Source organism: Nelumbo lutea, chromosome 1 (assembly GCF_056320005.1).
Source record: "Nelumbo lutea isolate HS-2025 chromosome 1, American lotus-T2T, whole genome shotgun sequence".
Lineage (NCBI taxonomy): Eukaryota > Viridiplantae > Streptophyta > Magnoliopsida > Proteales > Nelumbonaceae > Nelumbo > Nelumbo lutea.
This window is the reverse complement of record NC_142684.1, coordinates 75,753,757-75,779,665: the sequence shown is the minus strand read 5'-3', so window position 1 is coordinate 75,779,665 and position 25,909 is coordinate 75,753,757. Positions and strand designations below refer to the sequence as shown.

Sequence of the window (25,909 nt, the reverse complement as noted above, 5' to 3'; positions counted from 1 at the left end):
CCGCTGCTGGGCATCCCATGCTGAACGGCCCTCGGCTAATTTGCAGTTTGCGCTCGAAGGCTCGAGCTAAATTCATTGTCATGACTAGGTTAGGCGGGCTCTGCATCTCTATATCAACTCTCAAGGGTTCAGCTAGACCAGCTGTGAACATATCCACCTGCTGGTCTAGGCGTACTGAAGAGGCCCTGGCGAGAAGGGTCTGGAACTGCCGCTAATACTATGCTAAGGTACCGGTCTGCTTGAGATTAATGAGTTCCCCCAAGGGGTTGTTTGTTAGTGGGGGTCCGAACCGAAGGAGGTAGTACGACTTGAACTACCCCCAACTAAGACCTGGTTCCTCCTGCTCCACTCGGTAGAACCAGAGCTGCACTTCTTCGGTCAGGTGGAACGCGACCAAACTGACCTTGTCCCTGTCATCGGTGCGCTGGTTGCGGAAGAACTGTTCGCAGCAGTGCAACCATCCCAATGGGTCTCCAGCACCGTTGTAGGATGGAAATTCCAGCTGGCTATACTTGGGAATAACAGCGGCTGTTAAGGCAGCGATATGTTGTTCGTTGGACGTCTCTGCCCCGTCCGGACGACGGCTATTAGTGGTAGCGGTTCCCTCAGAGCTTCTTTCTTTGTTGGAGAGGAACGCTTCCAGTAGGCAACGTAGCTCCCGGACATCATCCTTGACCTCACGAACTTCCAAGCAGGTTTCGGCGAGCCTATGCTCTAGCTCGTGGACCCTGGAAGACAGTGGCTCCTGTTCCCCCATGACGGTAGGCTCTGATACCAGAATGTTATCGGCCCGCGCATAGGATCTCGTCACGGGTCGGTCCACGGGGAGAAAGCCCTGCTTTCCCTTGCGTGCAGAACCTATTGTGGAAAACCGAATGGGTGATTTGTCCAAAAGACCACCCGAACTCTCCTAATGGGTGATTTGTCCAAGAGACCACCCGAACTCTCCTTACTCTTCTCTTGATTGGGAAAAACTGAATGCCTTTATTTCAATTCGTGGCTCCTTAAATATGAGATTACAGAAAGAAATTCCTAATTAAACTCAAACTCCTAATTACCTACTCCTAATGGTAACACAACTCTTACTTAAGATAAGGATAAGGATAAGGGATGAGGAATGGTGTAGTTAGCGGCGATTTGGCAGGCAGAGCTGATGTGGTAAGATAAGTGTGAGCCCACCTTGATAAGCTATCATGTGGGCCCCACCCTACAATTGCTGTCGAGCAGTGTGTGCGTCTCGCAGTGCTGCTGCCGTGCGGTGCGTGTTGTTGTCGTGCAGTGCATGCTACACGTTGCCGGGTGTGTGCTACACGCTACCGGGCGGTACGTGCTACGCGCTGCCAGGCGGTGCGTGCTACGTGCTGCCAAGCGATGCGTGTTGCGCGCTGCCGGGCGATGAGTGCTGTTGGGCAGCCCGCTGTGTGTGCTGCTGCCTATGGCTGCGCTGCAGTGCGCTACCGGATGGTGTGCCCATAACAAGATTACATTTTTGGCATCCATCTGTGGAAAGGATTTTAGAGGTTTGTTCTCCAGAAGAGGGAGAAATGCTCAAGATCAACTTAGGAAGAATGAATTAGTGGCAAGATGGACGTTAGAGGGTTGAGTGATAAAGAAGTTGAATAGGTAAAAGTTTGAGATAAATCCTTGAGGGGGTGAAGAGTTTGTTAGAAAGGTGTTTTTGAATTGGATGAAAGAGGCAGTTCAAAAATCTTGAACTGGAAGGCATTCGAACAATAAAAGTAGATTTATGAAGTTTTATTTAGTTTAATCTTGGGTACATTAGATGTCTGAATTTGGTGGTGTATTAAGAATGAAATATGTATGTGAATTTGTTAGGGTGTGAATATTAACTGGGTCAGAATCTTTTGTTGTACAGTTGTACTCCTTGCTCTTGGTTCACAATCGTACGCAAATGCTTCATCTACTGTATTTATGGCATAAATGTATTTTACTATTAAACCCAATTATTTTGGGTTAGCTACATGAATCCTCTTCTATAGTACAACTCTATTTAAGGCTATATCTTCTGTCAAACTAGGTAATTTGGAAGTAACCCTTCATTCTGCTCCATAGACAGCGCATTCATCCCATTGAGGGAGTCCAATTAATACCCAATTACCCACACTTCTGGGTATACTGATCACAGAGGCTTCAATGGGATCTTGGCATATTTATGTTGTCCTACCATTATCTTCCTCTAGACAGAGGCATCCAGATCAGTGGCCCTGGTCTGCTACAGGAATACAGGGATATAGTGAATGTGATAATTAAGAAAAGAGAGGCTTCGTTGCACCAAGAGCATGCTTCATGGCGCTATTGTCCTGATGTTATACCAGGTTGATTTTAGACCAGTAGACAGGGATGGCTGGAGGACTCTGTCTGCTAGCAACATGATTGAATGAAAAGCAGATCCTCTGTCATAAACTTTGATGTTTAGATGTATAAATTGAACATTGCCACACCAGTTGAAATCAGCAATGGATGCAGTCCTATTTCAATTCAAACATTGTATATGTGAATGAATAATGTTTCAATTTTAATTATAGCCACCCTTCTCAATGCTGTTGAAACACTCCCAACTTCTTCTTCCCTAATAGCTTCCACCTTCTTGCCCTTTTCTCCAACTTCCTCACTAGACCTTGCCAACTGGGAACTCCCCCTCTGTCAAAATCATTAAACTTTCTCCCCCCCCCCTCCTTCCAAATCCTTTGGCATTCCTTTGAACTTGCCACCTTGAGCCCTTACGTTTCTACTTGTGGTTCCACCAGTGCGTGCCTGCCCTCCAACTGCTACTAGGCTCTCCAATACATTTACAATCTCAGCCCTTGTCTTGCCGAAGTTGTTTCTCCCTTGATCTCCCCTGTCAACTACTATCTCTACAGACAAATAATCTCCCCTATTAAATACATAAACAGAGTTCTCCCTTCTTATGCTACATATAGGAGCAACATGTCTGACTTCTGGAGATGCCTTCTCACCTTCAGTTCTGTATTTTGCTATGCACTAGATAAATCCATCTTTGTTTGGGGGACAAGAACTCCACAATCCCTGTCGTAGCCCTTTTTTCCCCTTCAACACTCCTCCAAAAGACAAAAGTATTGAACTGTTGAGGAAGACAATAATAGACCAATGATCTAGTTTATCAATTGTCCATTTGAAATCGATCAAATATCCACTTAAACTGGCAAGTGCACCCTCCCTGCTGAGCATAGAAGAAATAAATGGCCCGCTTCAAGACCCAATCTCTAACCCACCTGCATGCACACTAAAAACTGTCATGTGAATCACTGCGGTTAATTCCCATGAACTGACACAAGGTGTCCCAATTCATTCTCCTTTTGGCTTCTCTAACATGCTATCTTTATACTTAAGTCAAGTTATCATTATAACCACCTGTCAAAGCCTGCTTAAACGTGAAGCTACACACTTGTTCCCTTCATTAAATAAACTTCTCTTCTTGGCACAAAGTTCCTGGTCTTTTCTGTTTCCAATGATTGTTTTTCCAAAAAGGTTAAGTCCTATTACCGTTTGAATTCTCCGACCGCTTTTAGCTCCTTAATGCTCCATCTTCCACCTCTCTATGACCCATCTTCCATAGCTCTGCTTCAATGGAGGTCATGAGCTATAGAGAAAATTTCATACCCTCGGGTCTTGACCTTCCTTGTGATGTTTTCTGGCCTTACACCATTGAATCTCATGGTTGTTGAATGGAGATTGTTCAAGAAAATACCAATCAGATAATCCCCACAGACCACTGCAAGAGACTTGAACGTTTTGTGCAACCAAAGTTGAAAGGAGGAAGACCTAATATTCTTACAGTCATGTCATCTTCGACCTGCAAATCCCTGGCATTAGAGGTTGGCCACCATATTGAAATCAGCATTTAGCTTTCCTCTGTTTGAACAGACACTGCAACAACTTCTAACTTGTAATCCAACAAATCTAATAACACTTAACCTTTCTCAAATGGAGAGATAATCAGATAATCATCATCCCTTTAATTCCTAATGCTTTTCAAATCTCATTGCCAACTTTTTACCAATCCTCCAGCCTTTGTTTGACAAAAACCACTAACCTTTGCTCCCATAGCTCCTTCTCCTGAGTAATTGTCATCTTTCCTTTACTCACGGTGCTTGCTATTGTAGGTAACTCTCCAGTCTTTACCAAGTATTCCTGTAACCTTCACTTTCTCTTCCTTCTCCTGAGTAATTGTCATCTCATTGCCAACTTTTTACCAATCCTCCAACCTTTGTTTGACAAAAACCACTAACCTTCGCTTTCTCTTCCTTCAAGGAAACACCATTTCCTTCCAATTTCAAAGAACTCGTAAAAGGTTATATAGCTGCCATTCTCGTTTCCTCTTTTCTCTCCAAAAAAAAGTCCTTTTTCTCTTTCTCCTTAAAATCCCTCCACTCCAACTCTTTTCTGTTTTTGATAGCTTCTTTGAAAAAGCTTTTCAACCACTTGACTACATCACCTGCCAGCAAAATGAACCCCTTCTTCCATTCCTTCACCTTCAAGGACCTTTCCCATTTAAACCAGAATTCATCAGACTATGATTTTTGCTTGAATCCTCAGCTCCTTCATGGCTAACTTACTCAAGGGAGGATTCCAATGGTACAGCAAGATACTATTTTAAGTAATATTCTAAGTAGAATACAACAAGATAGGAAAATGCAAAGAACCCCCCCCCCTTGCCTCCACCAGCACCAGTCCCCCTAGTAACCTACCAGCTAGCTAGATAAGCAATCCTCTTAACTCATTTTATAATCTTAAGATTTATTGGAATGATGTATTCCATCTAGAAGCATGGTTAATGCTTTATTTTGTATTCTCATTTGATCAATATGAAATCATTTCATATCCATTAGGGCATTAAAGGGTTGCTTTTGGTTGTTTTCATAAATAACCTTTTGCAGGCCCTATTGTTAATGAGAAACCTTACAGTCAATTTATCTAGTCCCAATTTTGAGCCAATTGTAAGTATGAGTTTCTTTTATACTCTGTGACAAGTTAAATTAGTAATTTATAATTCAATTTTCAAATATTCTGACATTGGCTGAATCACTCATCTCAGCAATTTGGTTAAGCAAGTATGCATCTTGATATCTGTAAACTTATTAATATGATGAGGGAAAGATCACTGTTAAAATGTTGCAAAAAAGATTTTAAAAAGCGAGAAAATCATTCTTCAAACTGATTCATGGATGTTCTAATCAGATGGTTTTTCATTATATGAATAGTTTTGGCTATGCAAGAGGCTAATGGTTCAGAAATGATTAAACTCAGTAAAAGGCATAGGTGATGACTTGAAATGGTCCAAACATCTCTCTGGTCTGAAGCTCAAAATACTGCACACACTGCACCCTGTTGTTCCATGAAATCTTCTTTCTGTCTCAATTTACAAGCCTATATTTGTTCTTTTCCTCTGACAATATCAGACCTGAGCTATCTAAGATCTTCATGGTATTGACTTCTATTTTTAAATTTGGGGGGAAGCAGGGGGGTCTTTTTTCCCCTTTTTTTTTTCAATCCATAAGTGCTTGGATGACAAATTGATTTAAGAAATTTTTGCCAAATTCTATGAGGTACATATCTGCATTCTCTACAATACCTAAGATGTCTCCATTGTATTGCCCCTGTATATAAAGTCTAAACCTCATTGTCTGCATTCTCTACAAGTTATTCTGGGCAAGTATTTGCACCCTCTGCTGTACCTAAGATGTCTCCATTATGGTGGAACTTTACTGTCCACAAAAATAAAATCTAATCCTTATTGTCTCTTTCCAGAATTTTTCTGTTTTTTACGGTAGATTGTTAGAACTGTATTATGGCAATAAGTTACCTTTTTATATACACCTACAAAATCCAATTACCTTTCAATAAGAAAGGTTAGCTAGAGCTTCACTGAAGTTATGGATAGCACTCATTGCAAGGTGCCCATTTTCTTGCAGTTGTGAAAGAACCATTAATGCAACCAATGAAGACATTCTTCATACAAGAAAACACAATTTGTGAACCTTGTGATTCAAAGCCCCAAACAGCCAACCTTGAACCAACTACAAACCTTAAAATTCCATCAATAGCAGTTTCAAAAGGAAAGGAACAGTACAACCTGTAAGTTTTGCAGCCTAGAATACCGTGAAAATTTTGTCAAAACCCAGGTAATTGACATCCTCAACTGAATTTTCAATCTTCATCATCCTCTTCAGAGCTTCCCACATCGCTACTATAATCACTACTGTAGTCATCCTGATCAGGGTTAATATCAAGTTGAACATACCGAACCTGTATGGGCTCAGGTGCTTTGGGAGGCATTTGAGAGACTGCAGGTCGTGGTGGTTGATCCTCACCCTTATTAGGACCAACAAGAGCATCCAAGGGAGGCAAAGTCACCGGATCCCCAGGCTTCCAACCAGGTGGTGGCACAGGTAAATCTGCGGGCAGTTCCACCGGCATCCCAGGTCGCCAGCCTGATGGGATTGTGAGTTGTGGAGGAATAAGTCCCTGAATTGCTGCCAAATCGATAGGTGGATTGGTCTCTACCGGTTTTAGTGAAGGGGCCTCAATCAGCGTCATAACAGTCTTCTCTTTAGTTTCCACTGTCTTGGGTAGCCCAACATCAAGATCAGCAAAGTTGTAAAGCTGTGAAGCACGCATCTGCTCTTCTTGTGGTGCTGGTGGGAGGGCTCCACGGAGGGGAGCCTGACCAGCCCCAAATTCTGGTGGGGCAAATGTTGTGTAACTTATTCGATGTGCATAAGAGAGAATGTTTGATAAATTAAGTGGATTTGTAATGGTAGTGCTAGAAGAATAGGAGGGAGGGTTCTCTGGATTTCCTTCTGAGGTAGTGGGTTTAGATCGTTTTGGGCGATGATAATCAGAGTAATCATCAACCAGAATGTCAAGGACATGTTCAGCTTCCTTGAGCTTGTTGGCGAAGGCAAGTATGGCAGCGTCCTTAGCCCGGATGTCAAGGGAAATTTTTTGTTTAGCATCCTGAAGATCAAGAATTTCTTGGAGTTCAGCAACAGCCTCAAAGAGTTGAGTCTGGAGGGAAGTGAAGAGGGAGAGGATTTCTTTAGTGGTGGAAGGAGAGGAATCGAGGGGTGTTGGGGAAGGGAGAAAGGTTGGGAGGGAGCCACGGAAGGAAGAGAGCCAGAAGGATCTAGTGGGTGAGACTTCGAAGAGTCGGGTGGCGAGGGAGGCCATCTGAAGGAGGAGGGATTGTGCTCGGGGGTGAGGTGGGAGGAGAGAGAGTAGTGTTGAAGAAGTCGTGGCAACCGATGATGGAGCCTGCTGCGGTTGCTGCTGCTGCTGCTGCAGTTGTTGATGGAGGTGAAGAGCGTGGTGTTGAGGATTTTGGGAAGAAATCTTAGGAGTGCTTGGGTTGGGGAGGGAGGGTGAATTAGGGTTCGTGAGGCCAAGCCTAGCCGGTGATTGTAGAATTTGAGGCGGATGACTTTGCAGCATCTTCGCTACTCGTTATCTGCAATGAATATTGAAATCTCTAAATAATTACAGAAATGGAAATTTCAAAACTACAAATTGAGATCTCTATAAATCTTGTGTTTATCAAACTGGAGGTTTAAAGACTAAACTCCGTTTCTCCTTTGCAAACCAACGATTTACTAGCTAAACTAGGTGGCTGGCGCAGCCAGAATAAAGAATGAAGAGGTGGGGAGATGAACCCTTCAATTACCAGCGCATGGCCTGAACAGGGGGAAGAGCGCAAAGAGAAAAGGTCTGATCGAGTGAGAAACGATGAAAATTTGACAAGGGGTTTTCAGTTAGCGCAACTGCGCAAGCCGGCGATAGAACTTTGGTTGTTGGGGGCCTAGGGCCCATAACGCATTGGAGACGGACAAGTATCAGTAAAATAGTGCCACTAAAGGCGACACAAGAAGAAGAAAGAAGGTTTTGTTTTCATTCTGTTCTGCTTAAAATGAAGGTCTAATTGCGGAACCCAAACCCAAAATCATCTTTTCTCAGGAACCCAAAAAACCCTAGTTGCGGAATTCAAACAAAAATACGACTTTCAAATGCAAAAAATCTTAAGATCAACCAATTCAAACACATAGCATACGCGGGCCGAGAAACAAAGACAACTCGAAATACAAGGGGCTGAGAAGGAAAAGAAGAATAAGTAAAAGAAGCGTTACCCAGATCGAATATCTTGGAACTCCTCGGATAACAGAAGTGGTCGAAGAATAAAAACCTGAGTTTCAGAGGTTTCGCCAATACGGGTAGCCAAAATTTGGTACAAAAAAAGGAATTCCGGAAAAGAAGCTTAATTTATTCAAAGAGCAAAACACTTCAAAACAATTAGACATACGCTACATGCCCTGAGGACTGAGGTTTTTATCGGACTTGAAACATACACGGGGTCGTTATGGTTGACAGAAATATCAAAAGACGATTTTACCCCACCATTGATACGTTGTGGAAGCGGCTTCTTCATTGCTCTCGGCGTCACTACAACGAAATGGTATATGAAATTAACTAATTCTACCCTTCGGCTATGTTTGGTTTGAAAGAAAAGGAAGAAAAATGTAGAGAAATCTTATAAAAACACAGCCATATTGTATATATATCTTATAAAATTACCTTTTAAGTTTTTTACAATTTGTCTAATAGGTTATTTATTGTTAACTTTACGTTACACTCCGTTTACAAGTAGTATTGCGTGACTGACATGTTTTTTTAATTTCTAAAATACATTTTTATAGCATCAGCTCCAGGGATTGAAAAAGACAACACCTTAACCGGAATGGCAACAGGACAGGTTTGGGGCAGGGATCATATTCCCCGTCCCCAACCCCAATTTTAAAATTAACCTTCATCCCCAATCTCTAATGGAATGGGTTTCCTATGGGACCCAAATCCCTTAATTTTTTTAAATAATAGTTTTTTTAAAATAAATTTACTTAAATAAATAAATAATTTTAATTATAAATAATGTTTAAAAATATTTTGATATATAATATAAATAATATAATAATATATATTTAATATAAAGGGAAAATTCTCAATCAATACCCTGTACTTTTTAAAATATCAACCATTAATATAATAATATATATTTAATATCAGTACTTATCGTTAACCAATCCGTTAATCAGCCGTTAAATGACATTTAAAAAGTCAAAAATAACCTAAGAATGTCATCTAATTCTCTTTATCAACCATCCAAACATTGACACTAAAACAAACAATCCCAAATTCTTCTAAACAATCAACTTTTTTAATAGAAAATGCTAGAATTTAGGATTGTTCAGATTTTTTGTCAACATTTAGATGGTTGATAAAGAGAATTACAAAGGGAAATTTTGACTTTTCAAATGTCACAACGGCTTGTTAATGGAATGATTAACAATAGGTACTGGATTGTCACATTTTGAAATTCGGGCACTGGATTGTCACATTTTGAAATTTTAGATACTAAATTATCGCATTTTAAAGTTCGGGGGCCAAATTGTTACTTGAGCCAAAGTACAGGATACTAATCAGGATTTTTCCTTAATATAAACAACATTTATACGTATATATATAATCGGGGTCTACGCGGAACGGAGACCTCAATCCCCATCCTTGACTCTATCAAGGATTCCTATTAATCTCTGTCCCTGTCTCCGCTCGGCCAAAATAATTTTCATCCTCTCGACCCCATCAGGTTAGGAAAGGTCCCCATCGAGGATGGGGAGAATTAATTGCTATCCCTACCAACGGCAGCTGCAACGACTCTAGAAACATTGGCATCCTCACCCACAAAGACGAAGAGCAACCTCGGGACTTGGAGAGAAGCAAGGGAATTTACCGGCAAGATTGCAAGTGGTTTGTAAGCATCTAGGCAAAAGCCAATCGGTATTGAGAAGGAGACGTGATGCAATCAGTGGTTTGTATTGATGACAGCGATGCAATCAGTGGCCTTCCAGCCAAGGAAACGTGATGATGATTCATTGCTGAGTTGACATATGTGTGCATTAGGAACATCTCTGCTATCATGGTGTGCGAGTGGCTCTTCGCACAAAATGTCTATTTGTTCGTCGAGAAATTCTTCTAGCAGTAGAAATGAGTCAAATGACGATCGTATTCCAAGTGATCATTAAGAAAAGCAGAGTTTCTGCAGTACGTCTTTCAATAGAATTTCTACAGTACATCTTTTCCCTGTGTTGAGACCCATCTGACCATATGCGAAAGTGGTGTAGCTATAACCTTCAAGAACTTCATTGACAATAGGAGAAACAACTTGATCAACCAAATTCTCCTGTTGAGATGCCGAACCAAAAACCTACACAAAATAGTGTACAATTATAAAATACATAATAAAACAGATCATAAGTTCCAATTCCATAGTTGTAAGATCAATATGGGAGTTGAGATGAATGGGGGAATGATAAAGTGTCAAACCTTATGAAATACAAAAGAGAGGTAGTTTTTGTCAAATACAATAAAAGCATGACAAGGATAAAGGTGTTAATGTTCAGGTTCTTCTCCATTGCAGGTTAGTCAAACCTGATCTTTGCTTGAATTTCTAGTTAATGGAAGAAATTCTATGAACTTCAGACTATAATGACTTCTATTTTCTAGACCCTTGAGCGAATACGAAATGAGGAGCAACACACCTATGGTGATTTCTTGCAATGAGCATAGGCGAGAAGTATCTGCCATCCAAAACATAGCCAAGTGAAGAACGAATCGGGATTCTTACCAGAAAGAGATTTATAGTAAGAACTTGTATTAGAAACATCTCTTGAACATAGCTAGAAATCTCGTTCTTCACTTGACATCAAATTAGGATTCTTACCAAAAGTTCGAATCTACAGGAATGCGCCACATGTCCAAATGCACGATTTTGTGCTTCCCGTGTGCAGGGCTAATGGGACGGTTGTTAACTCCAATCCAAGCCGAAACTCCTATTCCTACTCCCGCCCTCACTCCGAGACTTGAGCCTGAGATCCGAGCTAGGATTCAGCTCCCTCTCCGGCACTAGTGAGGGCTCAGGCCATTTCACCATCGCAAGGTGCTTTCCAACTCTCTCATATGTTCTACACTTTTTTAAGGTTTGATTTTATTTGACAATTTTCTTTTTTTTTTTCTCATTTCAAGACAGAGGAGGAGGGGAGTTTAATCATCCGCCACCCACCATCTCCGACGAACATCAGCTATCAGGTGGTGCGCTTTTCTTTTCTCTCTTTTTTAGGGTTTGATTTTATTCGATATTTTCTTTTTTTCCATTTAAAGACAGAGGAGGAGAGTTTAATCATTCACCACCGACACCGTTCTACTCCCTCTATCCGAGCTCGGATTTAGCTCCCTCTTTACCAGTAGACTCTTGGATATTCATTCGAAGATGTTAGAAATCAATAAAAAAGAGGCGGTTTGTTGTATTTAACATATACTGAAGTTTCTGTTGGTCTAAAGGAAAGTGGGGTATGCTGATAAAGGGGAAAAATACTAATCCTGTTTCAATCACTATGACAGGAAATACGTCTGGGTTTTCACAGTCTTAGGTTATATTTATTTGCCGATAGTCGCCGGAAATGACCGGTGGTGGATGATTAAAACCCCCTCCTTTGTCTTCAAATGAAAAAAAAAAATGCCAAATAAAATTAATACCTACAAAAAATGTAAAAGATATGAAAGAATTGGAAGCACCTCGTGACGGTGAAATAGATGGAGCCCTCGCCGGTGCTGGAGAGGGAGCTGTATCCGAGCTCAGATGAATGCAGTAGAACGGGGTTAAGAGGTTCTCGCTTCTCAGGCTTGAGTCTCGGGGTGGGGGTGGGAGTAGGAATAGTGAAAATGGGGTTTGAGCTCGTTTTGGAGCTAATAGGTCAAGTTCACCGCCGTAGCCGTGCATGCGGGAAGCACGAAATCATGTGTTTAGACATGTGGCACATTCCTGCTGCGTGGGGCGTTTGTGGGGCGCACAGCAGGGGGGCGCATATTTGAACTCGTATTCCAGGTGCTCGCCTGCTCGGATTTCGTATCTGCTCATGAGAAAATCTTCGATGAAATGCCAGATAGAAATCTAATATCTTTTTCCACCTTGATCTATGGATATTCCAATCTGATACACCTCAGTTGGCCTTGAATCCTGTACCGTCTTTGTAGAAAAAACAAGGGTGTTTAGCTTGAAACAATTTGTCTTTTCAAGTTTGATTCTGTCGTGTTTAAAACTGAAACAAGTTTGATTCGTACCGTTTTGTGGAGCTTTTGCATCTCTATAGCTTCAAACATCTTTCTCTTAATCTTGAGAAATATTGAAAGGCAAATTTGAACTTTTTTTTCCATTAGCAACTTAGAGGTAATTTAAAACAATATGCAAATACTAAGGGGAGTTAGACAATTTTCATTTTGTTTTAAGAAATTTGCCCTTTTTAAAAATCAGTTGCTTATGGTCTATCGCTTGGGTCTTGGTTGCAGCTTTGTATCAATTCTTCAGTTGTTGCCTATGTGCCAGTAACCCATTTCACTGACTATTCCATAGGGGTGTTCATTATATGGTTGAGACTGTCAATAGAACCAAATTGAAATCGGTGGTTTTGATTTGATTTGGACCTAAGAAATGGTTTGATATGATTGAAATTTTTTTTTTTCAGTTTTGGTTTAATTTCCTTAATTTTTGAAAAAAAAAATCAAATTATAAAGTGTAAACCAATTTATATATATAATGCCGAAAAGGCATTGACCAACCAACTAAGAGGTGGCTCAGTTGGTATATTAACTAGTTCCCTCTAGTATAGAGGCGGATTCAATTCCCACAACGATCGACTTTGGAGAGAGGTGTTGCTAGTGTGGTGTGTAATAATCAAACACCAAAAAATAATGCTTTGACCAATCACAATCCCCCATGAATTTTGGTGAAAACTTACTTAATTGGTTCCTGCTTTTATGATGTTGATTGATTAGTTGTTAGTTTTTTCAGTATCATGTCTTTCTCGCATCATATTCTCTCTCTCTCTCTCTCTAAACTCTTGAATAGTCAAAGTTGAACTCAAGTTGTTTGAATGATTAATGGAATTTATTCTACATAGCGTATTATGATAATTCAATGGTTTTATGGTGATTAAAAGATCATATTTGTTATGAAATGGCCTAAAGTGTGTTAGAAATTCTGATAAGAATCCACTAGACGACCTGCTCTAGGAGTTCCTGAATCAAGTAGTTATGTGCACCTAGAAGGTAGAAAACAAGTTATAGTTGATAAGATTAGAATCTTAAGGAGGTTAAGTCCTTAAAGACCCCAATCTTGAAGACGCCACAAAAGTTGATCACTCCCTTGATAAGTCAAGATATCGTACTACCAAGAACACAAGAAGGCAAAGCTAAACTTGTTGAAAATACCTTTCTATTATGGATTCATTTTCGTGTTACATAGTTGTGGTCTTTATATAGGCATGTAAACATCATTATCTTATAAAGAAACTCTTAATCTTATAAATAAATTCCTAACTAATGATGATCCATTTAATTTAGAAAAGCAAATCTACTTTGAAATAGAAATCCTTCTAAAAGACTACAACTAATGACAACTAAGCATAGAAAAGTAAAAGTAATCCAAAATAAAACAAAACAAACCCATCAATACATCTTAGCATGTGAATTGGGCATTTTCTTATCATGTCCATGCGTCAAACCCATCAATACATCTTAGCATGCGGATTGGGCTTTTTCTAAGCCTCTTTTATCTTCTTTGTCCTTGCCCTAATCATTGGACCACCGATTCCTTGCAAAGGATGTTGAGGATATTTGGGAATATTAACTTGAGTCATTTGACCAGCACCTTCATCTCCATTAAATTCACTGGTGGGTTTGATTTCCTTTCAAATGGTTTGATTTGGTATGAAACATTCTTACACTGTATTTTACTCGGTTAGTAGTATGAGATCTTCTCCAAACTGCACCCAACCAAACTATGAAAATCCTTACTTATCCACCTTAATAAACACCACTCGTAGTTCAACAACCTTAAGCTATTGAATCCTAATCTCTTTGCTTTATAAATTAGGAGTATTTGCGTGCCAATTTGGTTTGGTTGTAGGCTGTTTGGCCAACCAAATCAACCTGGTCAGGTTGGGGAGTTGATCATCCGAAACCAATTGACCATTAGTGAAAATCGGCCAAATCAGGTTGTATCAGTTTCGGTTAATTTTTAATTTGGTTGGTCAATTCAAAAGATCTGAACTTAAAAAACTAAATTTAGTTTTAAAAAAATTACAGCGGTACTATTAAAAATTAAATTTATGGTGTAAAATATTTTAGACTAAGAAATATGGGAATTTTCAACTTCCTTATTAAAAAGCATATTCAAAATATAAAATATTAATATACATCTATGGTTGGGTTGGTTCGGTTTTGATCAGTTTACAAATGGTCAAATTGAAACTGATCCAACCTAGTAAGGTTGGGAAATTGTCCAACCAAAGTTAATTGGAAAATTCTAGAAAATTGACCACTCGGGTCAAGTAAGGTTAGGTTGGACGATTTCATTGGTTTGATGAATAGCCCTACCTAAAATTAATTATTGTTATTTTTGTTTTGTAAAAAAATTATTAAAAGTAGTATATAAAATATAAATAATTATTAATTATTTAAATATTTAAAATATAAAACAATTGTATATTCTTATGCATCTTTATTATTTAGCTTTCGTTTAACAAAGCATGTGCATTGCATGGGTCCCCACTAGTTCTTTTGTAAGTGATGGATCTCAATAAACACATTCCAACTAGGGGTGCTCATGGTTCGGTTAACTAAACCTTTGTTTTATTGAAACCAAACCGGTCCTACCAATTTCTCCATATCCCAAACCAAAAACCGAACCAATACCACCAGTTAACTGGTTTCAATTTTTTACTAGTTTGATTCTTTGATTTTTTGGATTTTTATATTTATAACATATATTATAAATAAATATATGTAGTATATTATATATTATAAATAGTTAATTGTAAATACAATATATGTATCTATTTATATATATAATAGAGATAATATGTGAGATATATTAAGAATATATATATATATATATATATATATATAATATATACATATAAATACATTATATCGGTCAGTCGGTTCAGTTAATTGCCAGTTTTTTTCTAAGTTAACCAAAAATTGAATCAGTCCTTTGATTTTTTCAGAAATGTTAAACCAAAATCGAACCGATTGATTTGATTAATTGCATTTTTTGGTTTGATTTGCTCAATTCAGTTCGGCTTTTTGGTTTTTTTATGAGCACCCCTAATTCCATCGCCACCAACAATGTGTTGTTGTTGGAACAGCCCATTGACTGATACAAGAGAGCCCCTTCTCTTCATTGGCATATAAATTTCCATATCACATGATTTGGACAGCCTCCTACTTTTGGTGCATCATGCATGCATAGACTCAACTCTCACTTGCAGCTCTTGAACCACGACACTTGAGAATCCTATACATTGTGCAAATGCATCTTGGATTACCTCCTCGACAATATTACTATGAAAGAAAAGGTGCTACTAGATTCTCTGAGCTAGAGTGCATTGAGGCAGTATCATGGTTTTTGCGTCGAACCCAAACGCATGTACTGGAATCTGAACCTTGTACTGCCATTACTGTCTACTGTGATAATCTGGGTGGGGGTTGGGGAAGAACTGGGATCTACTCCTCACACCGACCTCACATCATGTTCCAATCGTACATCACATTGAGAACATCTGTACTTATATATTATTATTGAAAGCAGATGTCCCCAATACACATGTGGCTGTGAGTTCAGTGTAAAAAACGATATGTGAGGAGCATATCTGAACTCGTTGGGGAACTCCATCCTATAAACTCTTCGGTCCAACTTTTACATGGACTTTTCAATATCATTGCACCACACCATCTCAAACTTTCCCATTCAAAATTAATTGGACTCCAGCACTTAACATCCATTTGGAATTCAAAATTAACTCTCTCTCTCTCTCTCTCTCTCTATATATATATATATATATAACACTTTTGTCTCCTTACTTTTAATCTATTTCTTCCCTATTCTACATATGTCTCTGAGAGCTCCTTCATTTGTATTTTACAAGCTCCAGGCATAGAAAAAACCTCAAATGCTCCCCGTTCCATCAAAGTAAGTCAAAACAATGTCCCGTTCTACCTAGTGGAAACAAGGGATTGGGTAAGAAAACCCCAATTGGCCATTTAATACTTAAGTTGGAATTTGGTTTGAAGGAAAAAGTAGGAAAATCTTTACAAATCTTATATATGTTTCCCTATATTTTTCTTCCTTTTCCTACCTTTTCCTTCAAACCAAACATAGCCTAAATATCAAAAAAAAAAAAAAAAAAAAAAAGCATTTAGGATGACATGATTAGCTTTTATTGTAGTGTCCATGTAAAAGGTTGACAAAAGGGTCCATACAATCCAACTTCCTCGGAGATAACATGATTAGAGTCTACGCATAAGAAACCATGTGAGTCAATGAAATGCACTAGTAGGATACTTTCATCTTTTGTTCAAGGAGTGATTGTTAACCTAACATGGCATAAGAAACTTTATGGGTCAATAAAATGCACTATTAGGATGCTTTCATCTTTTATTCAAGTAGTGAACAACAACTTCCTTTTGTTGAAGGAGTAAAGAACGACTCTTCATCAGTCCTTTTTAGTCATCGAGTTTGTCTTAGTCCCTGTTCTAAAGTCTAATTGTACAATATAGGGGTGCAACTTAGGCAGGCCCAATCCAAGCCTAAACTGACCCAGCCCGAAATTTTATATGGGTTGATCATGAATTTTCGATCCTTGGGCTGAACTCAGGCTGAAGAATTTGGGCTGGGTCCAAGCCTAGGCATTTGGGTTGGGAAGATCAAGCTTGACCTCGGGTTCAAAGATGTGGATGGATTATATAAGCATATTACATGGGATGCCTATACCCATGTCAGTGTCGACCAATAATTCTACGTCTCCTGAAAGGAGATGAAGCTACAATTTGATGGAAGCTCTTATGGCTTTCCAGGGCTATATCATTTTTCTTGGTTGCGTGTGACGTTGGGGTTGGAGTCACCAACTAAAAGGTGGCGTAGTTTCATCTTTTCATGGACTCAAAAAAATAATGCACATTTCTGCTATCCAACAAGCAAATTGCTCTACATTGTGTTCCTTCTCTCTAGCCTTTAATGGTGATTCAATAATGCTATCAGATGGTGTATAAGGACTGAGCAAGAACACCTATGGGTTTTTTCATTATATCAATGAGTACAGGTAATTTCCTACCTTGCCTATTCAGAATTGATGAGGTAGGCATGAAGTGGGTTTTAATGTATAATGACAATTCTATGCTTGCCTAGTTTTTTGGTGGAGGATGGGTTGCATGTCTACCATTTTCCTTTTGTGTGTAGATGTACATCCTCTCATTTTTACATCTTTCTTTTTCATTCAGATAATTAATTATAGATACTTTTTTAAAAACAAAAAGAAAGAAAAGAAAGAAAAGAGAATGATAAAATATAATTTTTTTATTGGAAGCAGTGACTTTCATTAAAAATAGAAATTAATCATCATGTCAGAATATGAATGTTGATCCCAATTAATTTCAAAAGTTACACTGTATTTGATTAATACAAAATATGGAGACAAATTACAATAATGAATTTGTAATAAATAAAACAAACAAGGGAATGAACTCTCTTTGATTTCCGCTCGATGACATTAGCAGCCTTTGATTAACGGTCGAATTTGGTGAAGACGATGGTCGTTGGTATATTTCTTGTACTTCTTGAAGTGTTGAAGTGTTTATGTAGATTTCCTTGATTTTAGTGCTTTCGGAGATGGTGTAGATTTATTCACTCCAGGCTTCGCGCTTGATCGGCTATGAATGATGTTTCTCTGAGAAATGGCCTTTTGTGTTGGCTTGATCTTCTTTGGAGAGCTTGAATCCAAGTGCATTGTAGAGAACAAAGAAGATTTTCCCTTCTTTATTCTCTTTTGATCTTGTAGTTATTGGAGTTTGCAGGAGCTTGTGATTGTTTCCAATCTTCAATGTTAGTGTCTAAGGGTTTCTTGTACTGTGATTTTCTAAAAGGAAAAAAGTGAACATCTTTCTTCCTAGGCAAAGCTATTTATAGCCAAGGATTAAGCCTGCCACATCAACCCACTCATGTGAGCGGGGTGTTGGGTTAGGGTTCACTCCCATGCATGTACCATTATGTAAGAGTTAGTGGTCTTGCCAATAGGACCACCCTATTACAATAGGAGATGGGCCAGATTGGACTTAATACACTTGGACCCTTGGGCCACTAAGTTGTATTTATGTAGACTTGGGCCTTGGGCCCATGGAGGCCTATATTAACTTGAGAGGCTGTCATGTAAATTAAGCCCATTTATTTAGCTTAAAAATTCATGTCTACAAACGTCCCCTCGAGGACGAGGTGACAAAGTCTAGTGCGGCACCGATGTCCTCGATGATGTTGATTTTGATGTTGGATGGTAACTTAACTTGATTTTTTTTTTTTTGAGATCTAGTTCAACCTCTTGTCCTTGAGGAGATGTCTTGGCTTGCATGACACATTGACTTCGGCTCAACCAAGCATAAAATTGCATCTATCAACAAGATTGGCGAAGTGTTGTTCTCCAAGTGGGAGTCTTCTTGGATTAGGACATAGAATAACGCCGAGAGCAACCTCCTTTGTTAATGAGATCACAAGGTATTGTTCTTCAAGTAGGAATCTTCTTGTTCTTCACGAGGTGCTGCTCTTTTAGTGGGAGTCCTATTAGATTAAGACTTCCTAGTATAACATGGACATCCTCTATCAATATGAGACAAATCGAATTGCTGTTGTTCACTGAACAACCTCTTCTTGTAGCGATTCAATGTTTGGTGAATATGTGCATAGTCAAGCATTGAAACTACCTAGCTATCATGAAGATTCAGATCTGATATCGAGGTAGGCCACTGATGGAGAGCAATCTGTCCAGTCTTAACTGTCAATGATTTCGCCTCTGACTGGAGCGACGAGGAGCCTGAAAACGAAGAAGATGAGGGAACTCCGACGGAACCCGGTGAGATAGCTCCAAAGCTCAAGTTAGTATTCTTTCAAAGGCAAAGTAAAGACCAGATGGCGCAAAGTTCACATACCTTGTTGCTAGGGGTAGGGGCCTTTTATAACCACTTCGCGCACTCACTCCGAAGCCCCTGTCAGGTCGGGTATTGTCTTTTCTGCTGGGACAGAACCGCCACTGCTCTGTCGGAGCCATCTCTGTAACTGGAGATGGCAGTGTCAAGAGGCGGTGGCCGGTGACCAATTGGAGTGCGGCCGTCAAGTGTCAGATCCCAAGTCAGTCAGGTGCACCGCCCTTGGGTACAGACTTCCTCGGTGTCAGGCACGGTATGGTTTGTTTGGTTTTGGCGTCCTGGGCAGCGATGTGGTGGAGTGGTGCACGAGGCGAAGTCTTGAGTTCGGAGGTATGTCCTGTATTACTACAAGGCAGGCCAGTTCGGCGAGGTGTGTCTCGAACTGCCATGAGGCATGCTAGTTCGGCGAGGTGTGTCCTGAACTGCTATAAGACAGGCCAGTTCGGGTTACTGTCTGGCTTGGGGCCGAAGGGAGAGTGTGGGCTCCTAGTAGGGAGTTCGGACCGCTGGTAGGGGAGTTCAGTCCACCGGTTTCTCCCCTTGGTTCTCGTGCCATAGGCGTGCTTTTGTGCCGAGCTGTTGCCTTTGCCACGTGTTGCATAACTGTGAGGTCGGGCCAAATCTTCCTTCATCAATTGCCCCCCACTCCTCGTGCCAAGGGTCTTGCCTTGGCATGGGGAGTTTGCGAGGTGGTAGGTGGATTTGTCCCGTTCTTCGAATCTTGACAGCGTGAGGTGCTTTGCCAAGGTTCTTCAATTTTCTGGAGCATCCGAAAAGGCGGGAGATGCGCCTACTGCTCATAAATGTTGACGGACGTGGCAGCGTGCGTTTATTTTAAATTTCAAATAATCGCGTCGTTGGGACGTGACAGCGGGACTTTTAATTTTGAAAAAGGCGCGCCACTGCCGTTTTGAGGAGACGTGCGCTGGCAGTTTTGTCAGTTGCAAAGAGACGTGTGCGGCGCAATGTCAGTTTTAGAAAGACGTGCGCCGAAGCGTCATCGGTTTCAAAAAGACGTGCGCTGATGTTTCATTCGTTTCGAAGAGACGTGTGCCAATCACGTCTTGATCTCAGGGGACATGCGGCCAGCACAAATGCGGGCCGTCAGATTGGCTTTGATCTACATTGTTGGTTCTTGGTTACTGTAGCTATAAATAGTAGGGGACCCTAGTCAATTTGTCACTTCTGCGGTTTGCTTCTTGAGTTCGCGTCCAACTTTCCAGCTCGCGTCTAGGCTTGTTACTTCGCCTTCAAGGCTTTTTGCTTGTTCCAGTTTCCGGAGCCTTCAAAACTTTTTGGTGAGTACCTTCCGGGATCCACCTTTTCTCCTCGATGTCTAGCTTTGATAGCTCAGACGATTCTTCAAGTAGGACCGATGTAGGTTCTATGAACCGAGCCGTATCCCCAGATTGTCTTAGTGATCCTAAGGTGGAACTTGAGGATGACCTTGAACCCGTAGGCCGAGCCGCTTCGGGCAGTTTGGCATCTACCTCTTGTCGAGGTCGGATGCTAAACAGGTTTGGTCCTTCGACTATGACGCCCGAGGGGCTCCAATCTCTACTTATCTCTTACAATCTTCCTAGGGGGTATACCTATTTCATTCCTTCGGATAGCTTTCCTTGGGAACACGGTCCTGATGAGATCATGATTTTTCGAGAGCAGCTCACTGTGGGGCTGCGACTGCCTTTCCACCCCCTTCTCGTCAAGGTCATAAACCACTTTGGCGTTACCATTTGCCAGTTTCATCCAAACTCTATTCGGAAGTTGGTGGGGACAGTCTCCCTTTTTTTGCGAACAGAACTTCCCTTTAGACTTAGAGATATTCTCCTCTATGTTAATGCTCAAAAAACAAGCGGGTTCTCTTCCCGGGGGAAGACGGGCGTATTACCTATCTCCTCACCCGGGTTTCAAGCTTCTATACGAACTTCCTAACAAGGTCTCGACGTAGAAGCAAGATTACTTCGGGGTGCGAAGTGCACAAGGGTGGCCTTTTAAGACTAGGTGGGGGGAGGCCGCTCCTGATTCTGGTGTCACTCTCGATAAAGAGACAGTGAAGGGCCTCCAGCAATGGGCACGACAAGGTTTAAAGTGCCATCAGTACTTAACGGAGGCCAAGCTTATTGCGGCTAACCTAAGTTCGGGTAGGTTTCTTAGCTCAGGTTTCTTGTTTGCTTTGTTCCTTCATTTTTTTCTGATGCTGAACTCTTTTCTGCAGGTGTGATGGACGCAGAGAGGACTCGCGGGGGGCGCCTGTTCCAAGGCATGAAGAGGAGGAAGGGGGCCACCAAGCAAACTCGTGCCGAGCTACCCAGGATGAGGAGCCTCAAGTTTCAGGCCACATGCCGGAGGATCTGCCCAGGGAGCCCGAGGTGGCTCCTCCGATGCATGAAGCGGACGGGGTGCCTTACGCTGAGACCAATCACACGGGTGCTCCCACCTACTCCAGTGCTCCTGCTCACTCTGGGTCCGCTCATATGCGGGCTGGCCCCTCGGGTTCGGGAGCTCAAGGGGAGTTCAAGAGCGTGTTGTCGCCGAACTATGCTCTTCAGAAGAGTAGGGAGGCTACTTTCCCCGAGGAGATCACAGCGTGGACCGATCTTCCCTTGAATCAAGTCGCCTGCCATGTCGTAACTCATGCTATGGTGGTAAGTCAGATTTCGTCTGCCTTCTTCATTTTCTATCCTTCTTGCTGTTGTCACTCATTTGTTTCTTTTGGTAGGTGAACTCTTCTATTCACGCCTTAGCGGCCCAGGTGGAGAGGAGCTCGCGACAGGTGTGAGCTGTTGAGGCGGCCACTCATGCTGCCGAAGAGGCTTTCCGTGCCGCCGAGGCGAATATCCGAGCTGCTGAGGCGGCCGCTTATGCTGTCGGAGAGGTTGCTTGCGTTGCTATAGCCAGGCAGGCGATGTCTCAGCGGGATGCCGAGGCGATGGGGGTAGTCGTGAAGCACATGACGGACTTGAGGTTGGACCTACAGCATCAAGTAGAATATCTTCAGGAGGACATTAGGGAGAAAACACAGATCTTTTCCCAAGGTATTGAAGACGCCAAGAAGAAGGTCGTTGAAGACTACATTGCCTCTCCGCATTTTGATGACCTGATGGTGGATTCTTACAGAAGGGGATTCAAGCTGAGCCGGTGGATGATCCGGAACACGTATCCCGACCTCGACGTTAGTGCCATATCCACTTCGCGTATAACTCAGGAGATGGCCAGTGTTGCCGATGGCGAGCTGGATTTTGAGGGCAAGGAAGGGCCTTCGGGTGTTGTTGAAGTGCCTTCTGATGGGGAAGAAGTAGCTCCGGGCTTGTAAAATTTTTATTTATACTCTCCTTTTTCTTGCAATGGAATAGTCAATCTTTTCAGTTAAAGTGTTGTTCTTTTTCCCAAACTGATTTTTTATCGAACTGATAATATGCCAATCTGTTTCTTGCCCGGGTTATTGTACTCGCACGACCTGTTTCGGTGTTGTCTCTGCTCCACTTGACTGATATTTTGCCGAGCTAATAATATGCCCGACTTTTCTTTGCTTGCTTATGCCGAGGTTCCTCTTGTTGGCTCTGCATCTTGGCCCTAAGGCTCTTGTAGCAATTTAATCCACTTCGCTTGGCGGTTTATAGGTAGTATCGCCTTAAGTTAACAATGTTCCATGCTCGGGGTATTTGTTTGCCTTCTAAGGTTTCGAGCTCGTATGCCCCCCCCCCCGAGCGCTCTCTTTACTTTATAGGGCCCTTCCTAATTTGGTCAAAGTTTGCCAATGCCGGGTTCGGGCACCATAATCTTACGAAGGACCAGGTCGCCAACCCGGAAGCTTCGTTGCTTTACTCTGGCGTTGTAGTACCGAGCTACCTGCTGCTGGTAGGCCACTGTTCGGATGTGTGTGAGGTCCCTTACCTTGTCCAGTAGGTCAAAGTTGGTACATAACTCATCTTCGTTCGTCTTATCGTCATATGTTTCTAGTCGCAATGTTGGTACTTCGATTTCCGTCGGGATTACTACTTCTGTGTCGTAGGTGAGGTTGAAGGGGGTTTCTCTCGTGGTGATTTTTTTTGTAGTTCGGTGAGCCCATAAAACACTTGGTAGCTCTTCCGCCCACAACCCCTTAGCTCGATCTAGACGTGCTTTCAGTCCGCACAGGATGACTCTATTCATTACTTCTGTCTGATTGTTTGCCTGCGGGTGCGCGACTGATGTGAAGTTCTGTCGAATCCCCATGTTCTGACACCACTCTTGGAACTTGATATCCTCGAACTGCTTGTCGTTGTCGGAGATCAGTACCTGAGGTAACCCGAAGCGACATACTATGTTCTTCCAAAAGAAGTTCTCTATGTTTCGGGCCGTAACTATTGCCAGAGGTTCGGCTTATATCCACTTTGTGAAGTAATCTATTGCCACCACTAGGAATTTTCTCCCACCTGTTGCTGGCGGGAATGGCCCCAAGAGGTCGATGCCCCATTGTGCAAAGGGCCACGGGCTGGCAAGGTATTTGAGGTCGAAAGCAGGCTGATGGTGGATATTGGCGTGCTTCTGACACTTGTCGCATTTTCTAACGAGCTCGACGGCTTTTGCCTTCATCGTTGGCTAGTAGTATCCTTGTCAAAGTGCGTTTTGGGCGAGGGCATTGCTCCCCAGGTGTCTGCCACACAGACCTTCATGAGTGTCGCGGAGTACGAGCTCGGCTTCGGCAGGTCGCAGGGAACGCAAGTAGGGGAGCGTGTAGGACCGTCGGTACAACCGTTCATCAATTATGACGTATTTGGCTACTTGGCGCTGCACCCTCTTGGCCGCATTGCGGTCTGCAGGGAGGGTTCCATTGAGCAAGAAGCTCGCAAGTGGGTCGATCCAGCTCGGCTCTGCTTCGAGGACGGGAGCGACCTCCTCTGCCAAACCAAGAATACTAGGCCGAGGTAAGTCCTCTATGTACACGGTTCTCATGTTATTCTGACTTGTGCTGGCTAACCGGGACAGAGCGTCGACCTCAGTGTTCTCTGACCTCAGGATTTTCCTGATGAAGTGTGATTGGAAGTTGAGCAGGGCCTCTTTTACTTTCGCCAAGTATGCGATCATGGAGAGCTCGCGTGCTTCATACTCGCCTATAACCTGGTTGACCATGAGCTGGGAATCGCTGCAAATGACTAAGTGCTTTGCGCTTACCTTTTGCGCTAGGTTCAGCCCAACTATCAGTGCTTCATATTCTGCCTCATTGTTAGAAGTCATGAACTCAAAGCGTAGTGCGTATTCCAATTTTGTGCCACCCGGGCCGCATATGACTATTCCAACCCCGCTACCTTGTTGGTTCGAGGAACCATCTACATGAAGGATCCAGAGCTCCTCTTCCTAGTTCGCGCTTGGCCTGACCAGGAGAGATGTCACACTAGCTGCTACTTCATGGGGTTCAGACTCTGTTGGCTTGGGAGCTCCAGGTTCGCCCGAACTGGGGACCTCGGGCTCAACCTATTGAGGGGCTTCGAGGCTAAAAGTGCACTCAGCGATAAAATCTACTAAGGCTTGAGCCTTAATTGCGGTCCGTGGTTTGTACTAGAGATCGTACTCATTGAGTTTGATGGCCCACTTCGTCAGTCGACTGGAGACCTCAAGCTTCAGCAAGACTTGTCTTAGGGGTTTGTCGGTTAAGATGATGACGGTGTGAGCTTGGAAGTACGGGCGAAGTTTTCGAGCTGAAATCACCAGTGCGTACGCTATTTTTTCTATCTACATGTATCTCGTCTCTACTCCCTGCAGAATTTTACTAATGTAATAGACGGGACACTAGACCCGATCTACTTCCTTTACTAGTACCGAACTGACTGCCTCGTCGCTCGCTGAGAGGTACAGTTCTAAGACCTCGCCTCCTCGAGTCTAGCTAAGGTTGGCACAGTGGCGAGGTAGGTTTTTAGCTCGTCGAACACGAGCTGGCAATCTTGGGTCCATTTGAACCCTTTGCCTTTGATTGCCTTAAAGAAGGGCAGGCAGCAGTCTACCGATTTGGACATGAAGCGGCTATGCGGCCGTTCAGCCTCTAAACCTCTTTTACTTTCCGGGGTGGTCTCATATCAAGGATGGCCTTTATTTTGTCCGGGTTGGCCTCAATACCGCGTCGGTTGACAATGTACCCTAGAAACTTACCGAGGTGACACTGAAGACACACTTGTTTGGGTTTAGTCTCATTCTTTATTGACTCAGAATTTGGATGACAGAATCCAAGTCTTTTATTAATTCCTGCGAGAGCTGTGTTTTGACGACCATGTCGTCTGCATAACATTCTACTTTCATGCCAATTATAGGCCAAAAAAGCTTATTTACAAGTCTTTGGAACGTCGCCCCAGCATTCTTTAGTCTGAAGGGCATGACCTTGTAACAGTACAGGCCGAACTCGGTTATGAAGCTGGTTTTTTCTTCGTCGGACTGGTCCATCTTGATTTGGTTGTAGCCTGAGTATGCGTCCAGGAAGCTTAGCAGCTCATGTCCCGAGGTCGCGTCCACTAGGTAGTCAATTCGGGGCAAGGGGAAGCAGTCTTTTGGGCAAGCTCGGTTCAGGTCGGTGTAGTCGACGCACATGTGCCACTTGCCGTTAGCTTTTTTCACCAGCATTGGGTTGGCTACCCAGCTCGGGTAATGAAGGTGGTGGTGAAGGCCACGCACATGCATGACTCACTGGCCCTAGCGAGATGCATTTGTGGCTGGAATGCATCAACGTGGTCGTTGGGGTCAAAGGACCCATCATACTTGTCCAGAGATGGAAGTTTGAGGTCTCTAGGCAAGGGGACTGCCAGAAGTTCTGATGAAAGAGGGGAAG

At 42.3% G+C, this 25,909-nt stretch overlaps 1 protein-coding gene and 1 long non-coding RNA gene across 7 annotated transcripts; one reads left to right on the top strand and one right to left on the bottom strand.

Moving 5' to 3' along the window:
* Window positions 1-5,943: 5,943 nt before the first annotated feature.
* Window positions 5,944-11,807, bottom strand: LOC148875441 (hydroxyproline-rich glycoprotein family protein). Of its 6 annotated transcripts, none has more exons than XM_088964735.1 (4): window positions 10,808-11,798; window positions 10,626-10,664; window positions 9,818-10,291; window positions 5,944-7,489 (listed from the first exon to the last, which is right to left on the bottom strand). In XM_088964735.1, the coding sequence occupies exon 4, from the start codon at window positions 7,471-7,473 to the stop codon at window positions 6,190-6,192; it is 1,284 nt and encodes a 427-aa protein (XP_088820861.1). In that variant the 5' UTR covers window positions 7,474-7,489; window positions 9,818-10,291; window positions 10,626-10,664; window positions 10,808-11,798; the 3' UTR covers window positions 5,944-6,189. The 6 variants fall into 6 exon arrangements, with proteins under 6 accessions (XP_088820861.1, XP_088820863.1, XP_088820864.1 ...); XM_088964737.1 differs by having other exon boundaries at window positions 10,626-10,706; window positions 10,808-11,792; XM_088964738.1 differs by lacking the exon at window positions 10,626-10,664 and having other exon boundaries at window positions 11,659-11,807.
* LOC148875442 (uncharacterized) lies at window positions 10,374-10,660 on the top strand. Its single transcript, XR_016105028.1, has 2 exons — window positions 10,374-10,504; window positions 10,591-10,660. It is a non-coding gene; the product is annotated as an uncharacterized LOC148875442 (long non-coding RNA).
* Window positions 11,808-25,909: the final 14,102 nt, after the last annotated feature.